This window comes from Corvus brachyrhynchos, unplaced genomic scaffold (assembly GCF_000691975.1).
Source record: "Corvus brachyrhynchos isolate BGI_N302 unplaced genomic scaffold, ASM69197v1 scaffold32, whole genome shotgun sequence".
Lineage (NCBI taxonomy): Eukaryota > Metazoa > Chordata > Aves > Passeriformes > Corvidae > Corvus > Corvus brachyrhynchos.
Genome location: NW_008237919.1, coordinates 443589 through 453262, shown reverse-complemented (window position 1 = coordinate 453262; position 9674 = coordinate 443589). Strand labels below are relative to the sequence as shown.

General features: G+C 37.5%; 1 protein-coding gene across 2 annotated transcripts in view; it reads right to left on the bottom strand.

Annotated features, from left to right (window-relative positions):
- Window positions 1–324: 324 nt before the first annotated feature.
- ASZ1 (ankyrin repeat, SAM and basic leucine zipper domain containing 1) overlaps window positions 325–9674 on the bottom strand; it is a 38471-nt gene continuing 29121 nt past the window's right edge. For both annotated transcript variants that reach the window (XM_008632856.2, XM_017733076.1), the window contains exons 10-13: window positions 9233–9345; window positions 3262–3367; window positions 2710–2823; window positions 325–874 (exon numbers count right to left, since the gene is read on the bottom strand). In XM_008632856.2, the coding sequence (XP_008631078.1) occupies window positions 722–874; window positions 2710–2823; window positions 3262–3367; window positions 9233–9345 (486 nt within the window). In that variant the 3' untranslated portion in view covers window positions 325–721. The remainder of the gene's footprint in view (window positions 875–2709; window positions 2824–3261; window positions 3368–9232; window positions 9346–9674) is intronic.

Genomic DNA, 9674 nt, shown 5'->3' with positions numbered 1-9674 from the left:
AAACCAGTTGTAAATGTTTCACTGTGGGATTACAAACACCTTTTTAAGTGGAGAAAATATTAAGAAAAAATTTGTAGTGAAAGACCAGACCAAGAAAAAACAAGCTGCTATGCCTTCTAAGGTCTGCATTCTTATAGCTAAGGACTACTATAATCCTTTTAATAGATGTGATGAAACTCTTAATAGAGGTGAGTATCCCTAAGGAAGCAGATTTCAGGCATAATTTAAGTATCATAGTTCAGTGGGAAATGACTTTTTAGGCTACATGTAACAAGATTTCCATCGTTCTCTTGATTGTGAAAAGAAAAAAACCCCACACGTATCTCTCGGCAAGAGAAAAGATCTTTATCAAGTTAAAACTGAACATGATACTTAAAATATTTTAAACTATCCCAAGCCCCAAAACACATCTGCATTATAATTTTAAATACAAACGTGATACATACTCAGAATTTGCTTATGTTCACCTCTGAACAGTTAAAGTAAAAACCGAAACCAGTAATTAGTAAGCAATAATCACAGCTTTATGCTAAAAAAAGAAACGCAGCATTGACAAGATTTTAGACCTGCATTCTATACCAACAATGAATTTCAAACAACAATGAATTTCAAAATAAAACCCTAAGATACTCTTAAGTAACAGTTTTCATTTTTAATAAATTTATTTTTAGATCCAAGTACATACTAGACACTACAGATATGATCGGAAACAGCACTAAAATTATTTTTGGGTTCTCTTTGCTACTAATTTAATTGTAAATAAGAAAAAACCAAATCCAAGCAGTGTTACCACTCCCATTTTTACTAATCTTTTTCCCAAGGTGGCTGCTTTTTCTGGAGGTTTCACTCGGTTAGGTTCATTCTTCTCTTCATGCTGAGGCAGATGTTAAATCCATGTGAAAAGTACAAAAAAAAAAGTTAGTGTGAAAGCTTCTTAAGTAGATTATAAAGCACCCAGTCCTAAGAATCTGCATGCATCTAGGATTGATACTACTTCTTTCTGTCTCTGTTCTACTTAATTTGAAATAAATGTGTGTAAACCTTCATCTTATCTGATATTCAATCATTCTGTAACATATATTAGAAAAAACGAACTGTTCATTTACAAACTTAATTACTCAGCAGTAAAATACTGCTATTATTAGATGCTACAAAAATCTAATAACAAAACAATTGAACTCCAACTGTCAAACATTTTAACTAGAACTTCTGCCATTTAATTACTAAAACAACTGTTTATTTATAAAGGAAGTTAAATACATAACAGATTAGACTTTCTTGAAATTAAAGGAAGAGTGGAAAGTACCTTACAAGTGCCTGCTCAAATACATGCTGAACCTGAGTGGAGCCTTGTCATAAAGGACAGCAGGGTTAGGTTCTTATTTTCTACCTTAGTTCATAATGCTTGGAAGGCCATCTCACTTACTGCACTTTCAAAAATTATATGCTACAGACATGTACTGCTGGCAAAGTCTTGTAATGATTAAGGTTAGCAAACAGTACTGAAGACTTCAAGGGAATTTATACAAACATTTTATGTAAGAGGTTTAACTGTTTCACTTAGATTCACACGTTCACACTAAACGCTTGGGTGCTCTACATTCAAAAGTGCTCCATCATAAATTAAGTAAAACAAAAATGCCTTGTATTAAAGCACTCGTAAGTGAAATTCATAAAACATAACAGGATTTAAAAAAGGAATTGCATTTTTGAAGTAATTAGAAGGCGGTTTCACACAGGACACAAAGATACCATGCTTCATCTTGACAGCTATTAAACCTTACATACAGATAAAGTCAAGTGGCACCAAACTTGGAACCCTCCCAGCCGTTATAACTGGCCTGCATATATAGGAGGCAAATATATACACAATTGATGATTGCATATGCAAAAAAAGGAATAAATAGCTAGTAAGTTCTTTGCCACAGTTTCTACCTCTTAATATATTTGCTGTTAAGTGATTTATTGGGAGAAGGCTGTTATACTACATTAAATTTACTTAAACTACAGGAAATCGAATTAGTAGCATTATACTCAAGGTCTGAGTTCCACATGGCTTCATTCAGCAACAGATTCCTTTCTGACACTGATGCTCCATTTACCCAACCCCAGTGGCCGTTCATTTTACCAGCCTATTACTTAGAATGACCCCATCTGACAAGAGAGTGTCACTGTGTTGGTTTGAGAATGACTGATGTGGTGCTAACATCTAGCCTTGACCTCTCCCACCCTCTTCTTTTGTCACTCTGCAGTTATCTGGGATGCCTCCCATTCAATCCATAAAACCTTAGTATCTTCCTTGTGAGTCAATAATTCCAAACAAAAGATTCCTTAATTAAAAAGTAAGAGTGTAAGTATTCAGCGTGGCATCTATGCCACAGTGGTTGTCCAAGAGCACAGGGATAAATTCCAATTAATTCTTTCGTGCAGTAGAAAGAAAAAGGCAGATTGTGCTTTCCTTTGGAGATTCTCCACAGGTAGATTGTGCTTTCTTTTGGAGATTTTCCACACTGCAGTGGAATATTAGAGATTATTTCTCATTCTGTCCGTGAAAAGGTGGAAGGGGGAGAGAGCAATGCAATGCCCAAGCTAAAGCTAAACAACCGTTGGCAGACCAAGGTATGAAACATTTCCCTGATGGATGCCACATTTGTGGTTGCATCAGGAACTTGTACACAGTATTTAACACCCTCACTCACACACACCCACCTCCACCACCAGGTCCTTCAGTTTGCCAACTTCTTCTCCCAACTTGTTAACACTGCAAATCAAGTCTTTGCAGACTTCAATATAACATTCAGTTGGTGCCCACTGCAGTACCATCTGTTAATAAATACAGTTATTTGCCATAATTACATAATTGTAGATTATAATTTAATATTCTACAGTTAATGTATCACAAAAGATAGTGCCAGAAAATGTTTATAACTGCATTTATGCTGGGTTTTAATTGTATGATTTATGCACAACAAGCTACTACTTCCTAGCAGCCTTTGTTGGAAACTTTTGTCACCTCAACTCTCCTATCAGTAGAAACATGAAGAAACAAATCAATCTCCTGTAGTTGTGTGGCTTAACTCTTTGAAATAAATTATTTTTAAGAAGTGTCCTTTAGAGAAAGGGCATTGGACAGCTTTATATAACTATATAATAACCAAGATGGTTGGTATTCATAGTTTTCATGTTTTCATAGTATTCATAGTTTTCATTTTACAAGGTGGAATAATACACTCTAAATCAATCTTTTGTTTGGTTGAATACCTTGTGAGAATTTTTGAGGAAATGGTTATTCATGGTCTGCACAGGAATGATCAGCTTACTACACTCTTTATTCAACTTCTGAAGAAACTTGAGGAATTCATCTTCACTAGAAAAATAAAATGATATTTTGTTATTTGTCAAATGCTGTAACTTTTTGCAAGCCAAATATTACCTATGGATTTCCAACACTGGCTAGTGAGTTAAACATGCAGTTTCATAACACACAAAAAACCCAGTATCATTTTAACAGCAAATAGTTAAAGACATTTAACACCTTAGCAAGTTTGGTTTTTTCCCCCCTTGTTTGTCCCATTCCATCCTCTCCCTCCCCTACCTTATTTTGGAAGGACAATATTTTTGACCTGCAGCTTACATTTTTGAGGTAGATGCGAGGGAAAAAGTCTGGTTTGTACTTTGGAGCTAGGACTGAAATGACTAGGTTTAGGGTCATTTAAAGCAGAGTGGAAGAAAGTAAGAATTCAGTAATACTGGCTTGGCCCTTGGATCTGCCACTCAGTGCCATGGCCTAGTTGAGGTGTTAGGGCATGGGTTGGACTCAATCTTAGAGGTCTCTGCCAACCTGGTGATTCTGTGATCTGGAAACATAGAGCCTTAAATATCCAATGTTACCTTTTTGAAGAAAATTTTTACTTGGTGTTCAAATACAAGCAGGAAGATAACTCTCAAAATTAGTTTGCTCCATGTCTCCAAAAAGTGGAGAAAGGTATAGAAAAATTTAACAGTTTATTTTCAACTTTAAGTTTCTAGAGCTTCCACATGACACTGACTCAACTTTACCGGAAATGTCAGAGAATTTTAGTCATAAATCATGGTGCTGGCCAGAAACTTGTTGCCATTCACCAGGAAGATGGAAAGAAGGCAAGGAAGAAGAAGATCCAATTGCTTTTACTGAGTGAGCTCTCAAACTCTGGAACTCCTGAGAAGTGTCTGTATCTCCAGTAGGAAAGTTTCTGATAACTAAGCTATATGGGTGAGTAATAGGCAGGGCCAAGAGACAATTACAAGTTCCTACTGCAGATCTTCCTGTTCTGCAGATCCATAGGATCTGAATAAACTAATTCAGACTCTTAACATTCCTCCATTCCCTAGGCAATCTGCTATTAAACCTAAATGCAACATATACCACTTGCTTCTTGCTTCTGAGGGCAAAGAGGTATCCACGAAATTTGTCAAACAGCTAAACTAAGCTACATGCCAATGCAGTGCAAGTATCTAAATGGAGATGGAATTTAGGCCATAGAGCACTTTCCTTCAACTTTGGGCACAGGATCATTAGTGAGTAAAATTTCTGCCACTGCTCAGGACATGTGTGATTTGCAATAGTGCTGAACTGTTAAGACTTTAACACTTAAAACAGAATATACAGAAGTATTAATAGGAATGCTGGAGGTTTAAAACCAATACTGCACATGCTTTTCATGAAGATGCGGAAGTACAAAAGCCTATTAGTTTGTTTTTATAAAATAAACTATTGCCTGTTTCAGAACAATGTAATTGGACTGAGTATTTCAGTAAAGAACACAAACACTAAACATCTGGAGATAGCCTGAAAGTTCCTCCCACATTACTATAGTCAAGCCATAATCGCAAATATTTTCTTCTACTTAGAAAGATAACTTTTTAGCTGGCTGGGATCAGTTAGGGCACCTTTTGTGTTTCATCACAAAGGAAATTATACTTTGGAAATCTGGAAGGACACTCGGCAAATATAAAGTATGTCATGGGCTTGAATCAGGGAGGGGAAAAAACATTTAATCTATCATACTACTTCATTACACCATAGTTCTTTAAAAACTCCCTATTTTCATGGAATTTTATACCTGTTGCAATGACATGCTCTTGTATTTAGAAATGGAAATAATATTTTCAAAAAAGGATCACTTTTAAAAAGAATTAATGGCTGCCAAAACATCAGTGGCTAAATAGTGCTAGACACTCCGTAAGTTTATAATCAATCAGTTCAAGATTTTCTACTATGTTAGTTTTTCTATGACTTAATGACTGATTCTCCTTCTCACAGAATGACTTTGAACAAGTGGAAAGTAAAATCTTTATATAAAAGCATGTAAACATAGCCTAAGATTTTAGTCTCAAGGTCAGATTCCTAGAATACATGTCAGGCAATTTTCTAGGAAACTATGCAGTGCTTGCCATAACTGAAGTGCTGTCATATTTTGTGTACTTCAGTCTTAAATCAATCAATTATTTTCTGGTTTTGAGAACTACATATGATCTAAACCCACACTATACTAGGAATAAGATATGTGACTGGTGTGTGAGACTGCACCAGATACCATGTGGGTATTTTATTGTATTTGGCCACACACGGTGATGGATGATGTTTTATATTTCTCCACTTACTCCCTCTGTTCAAATTTTTAAGCTGCTCTGCTTGAATGTATGTACTAAACACTACTGTGGAACAATCTGAAAAAAGCACACATTTTAACATAAAAATGCATAAAGCTTAAATTGGGCAAAGTCCCCTTAAACTGTAGCTAATTATCGCTCACTGAAGAGCCAACATCCATTTCTAAAGGCACCTAACAGATTTCTGGCCTACCACCTTGGCTCAGCAGCAAAGTCTCTATTTTAATACAAATGGCTCAGATGCTGTTAAAGTACTTAGGGTGTATCCGTATCATACTGGTTTATACCCGCCTGCATGCTGAAACTTCAGTTCTTCAGTATTGCAGGACGTGTCCAAGTTTGCAGGATTCTCTTCTGAAAGTACGCACTTGTTTTGATGGGAGAATTACAGAATCATAGAATAGTTTGAGTTGGAAGGGACCTTACAGACAATTTAGTTACAATCCCTTTGCCATGGGTAGGGACACCTTTCACTAGACCAGGTGTCTGAAAGTTCCATACAACCTGGCCTTGAACTCTCCTAGGAATGGGACATCCACAGCTTTTCTAGGTAACTTATTCTAATATCTCACCACCTTCACAGTAGAAAATTTCTTCCTTACATCACATCTAAACCTGCTCTCCATCAGTTTGAAGCATTCCCCCTTGTCCTGTCACTACATGCCCTTGTAAAAAGTCTTTCTTCGTCTCTCTGGTAGGCTATTTTAGGTCTCTCTAAGGTCTCCCCATAGTCCTCTCTCCTCCAGGCTGAACACCTGCAAGTGTCTCAGCCTGTCTTCATAGGACCAGTGCTCCAGCCTTCTTGGTCATCTTTGTGGCCCTCCTCTGAACTCCCCTTCTTATGCTGGGAGTCTTGGAGCTGGTTGCAGTAGTTCAGGTAGAGTGTCAAGAGAGTGGAGTAGACAGGGAGAATCCCCTCTTGACCTGCTGGCCACTCCTCTTGGGATGCAGCCCAGGATACGATTGGCCTTCTGAGCTGCAAGTGCACATTTGCTGGGTCATGTTGAGCTTCTTGCAGGAGTTGGATTTGATAATCCTTGTGGGTCCCTTCCAACTTAGGATATTCTGTGTTTCTATTATTCTTGTCAACCAACACCCCCAAGTCCTTCTCCTCAGGGCTGCTCTCAGTCGATTCTCTGCTCAGCCTGTACTTGTGCTTGGGATTGTCCTGACCCAGGACATTGCACTTGGCCTTGCGGAATTTCCCACATCCACCACTCAAGTCTGTCAAGGTCTGGCTGAATGGTATCCTGCTGGAACCCTGGGCTCTGAGAATTTCAGCCTATCAGTACTGAGAGGCAGTGATCCTCAGAAGTACACTGTATTCGATCCAAAATCCTGGGAAAAGCTTCCTAAGTTGTGTGATAACACTGAGGTTGTTGCTGTGTAATTAAAACTCATATCACTGGGTGGAATATGTAGAGATGTAGAAAATTAGGTTTAGGGGATATAGGTAATAATAGGTTACAATATGGAGGCTTTTGGGTGTGGATTTGTCCTTCATCTTTTCTCTTCCTTCTTCACAAATCTGAGTGTTCTGGTATTGGTTCAAAAAACTCGCACTGCAGACCATGAATAGATAGTTATTGGATTATAAGTAAAAACATATTACTTGGTATTTCATAATTGGTTAATTTGGACCTTAAAAAGCCTTGGAAGTTAGAACTCTGGGCCATTTTCCACCCTGCCAACTAAGAGGCACATATCATACACCTGTGCTATAGATAAGAAAATAATAAACAACAATTAGAAGAAAAGCCTGGTTGGTGTCTCCTGCGTTTTAATCCAAACTCTGAGTAAAAGAACTTGAAATTCAGAAACAGAGAAAATTAACAGTATCCCTTCCCTCCAGCACACCACACAACTCAGGGTCACTGGCACACACACCGAGGGTGTACTCAATCCCAGTCTCCACGTCACCAGCAAAGATGTTAAACAGCGCCAGCCCCAACACCAACCCCTGAGGGGTGTCACTTGTTACTAGTTTTCATTTGGACATTGAGCCGTTGCCCACAACTCTTGCCCAGAGTGACTATCCAGCCAATTCTTTATCTCCTCACAGACCAAAAGCAACATCAAAGTCTTCCATCAGGACATGAACTCCCTGCTCTTCAGCCCATCTCAGTCTTTCAAGAGCCTCTTCAAATGCCTTGCACATCTTCCCATGTCCTACAGCTCAAACTTGGCATTGTGCTGCAAAAACATAACTCAAGCAGGCCACAAAGTCTCTTCTTCATAAACACAGTTATGGATAAAGATACCAGCACAGCACCAGCACTGGGAGCAATCAGTGTACGAATAATTGGTTGGGAGTGGAATACATACTAGACAGTCTCATGGAACTGGGACTCTAAAGACAACACTATGGCAGGATCACATTATGACACGACTGCTAACGCAGAGTGTCAGTGCAATTCAGTTCCCTCCAAGGCATGGAGACACGTACAGATTGAATTTGAACCCAAGCATATTCTTTGGGCCAATGAACAACATAACTAACAGGGACTCTAGCCTTACAGCATTCAAATAATACAGACAGTTCTCCCCACTGTTTTGGAGAGGGAAGTAATATCTATGACAGTACCAGCACAGCTGCCAGATCACTAGTCAAGAGGGGAATATACACACTTCAAAGAGGCGCTGAACCCTTACTATCTAATCCATTATTAGTAGCTATTCTTCTATAAGTTTGGGAATTAAGAAGAGGAAAGATATGACCATAGAATTTAAACTGAAGTCTAGTTGTGCTTTCCAGAAAAATAAAAAGTACTTACACAAAAAGAACAAGAGACTTCAGAAATCTTAAGGCTCCTTTGTACTTACTGTATCCTTCCTTTTTTATTTTGTGCTGGATGTGGAGTGCTCTAGCAGTGCTTAGGCAACTTATTAAGTTTAATAGCTGAGGAACGTACCTCTCAGCTCAGGCCTGGCTTCCATGGTACTGCACAAGACTATAGTAAAAGTATGAGAGGTGTTGCAGACCTGATGCTTAAATACTATAATGAGAAAAAATATCAAGTTGGAATGGAAATCTGAAGAAGTAACACTTTCTTTAAAAAGTTTCCTTATAAACCTACTGATACACACAATCTATGATAAGCAAAATAGCTTCTAAACTGCTTAATTGGTAAGAGAAAAAAAAAAAAGAGATATTTTGATTATTTTAAAAACTGCTTCTAGTGGAAGAGAAAAACAATGAAAAAATCTGGAATCTAAAGAGAAGAAGCATTTATGATTTAAGATACACATGTACAAGATATTGTATTAGGAGTTGAAAATTAAAGGCCTGTGCAGAAGTTATATGCATCTCTCCCTCCTGCACTTTTTAAAATTGCATCTTACAATCAGACAGATTTGATTGGAAGACTAGCAGAGCCTACCTTGTCTATGCTTCCAACTTTCTTTGTGCAAAACACAGCTACCACCAGCTCTCATAATCCACTAACTCGCATATTCTCAGGAATGTTATGCATTAAGGGATAAGGTGTGAAACACTTTTACCTTTGAGCCACAGAAAATAACACAGTCACCTTAAATAGTTAATATTTCACTTCCATTTCCTTAGATATACTATTAATACCTCATTTCCAGCTTCATAATTTCTGAGATATCTTCAATTTTTTTTTCTTCCACTTGCAGCTCGTGAATAGCATCTAGGAGTTTCTGTTGATCTCCAGGATTTGTAATGCCAATCTAAATTTAAAGAGTAATTCCAAATATTATTTACTTTTAAACTTAACTAGACATAACAGTACCATAACACTCACCGCACAAGCTTCTAAATATTAAGATTCAAAAGAAGTTATTTTTAAGCTATTGCAACCAGCTACAATGTATGTAAGTGACAAAGAAAAAAAAAAAACCACAGAAAATATTCAATGATGCAGAACAAAATGGCAAGAGATGAGGAGCTGCCAAACCGAAATTGCACAGGATACTCAGAAAATCTGTTTAGGGTTCATTTAAAAAAAAAAAAAAAAAAAAAAAAAAAAAATTTTGCCCAAAACCCCCTTTTTTTTTTG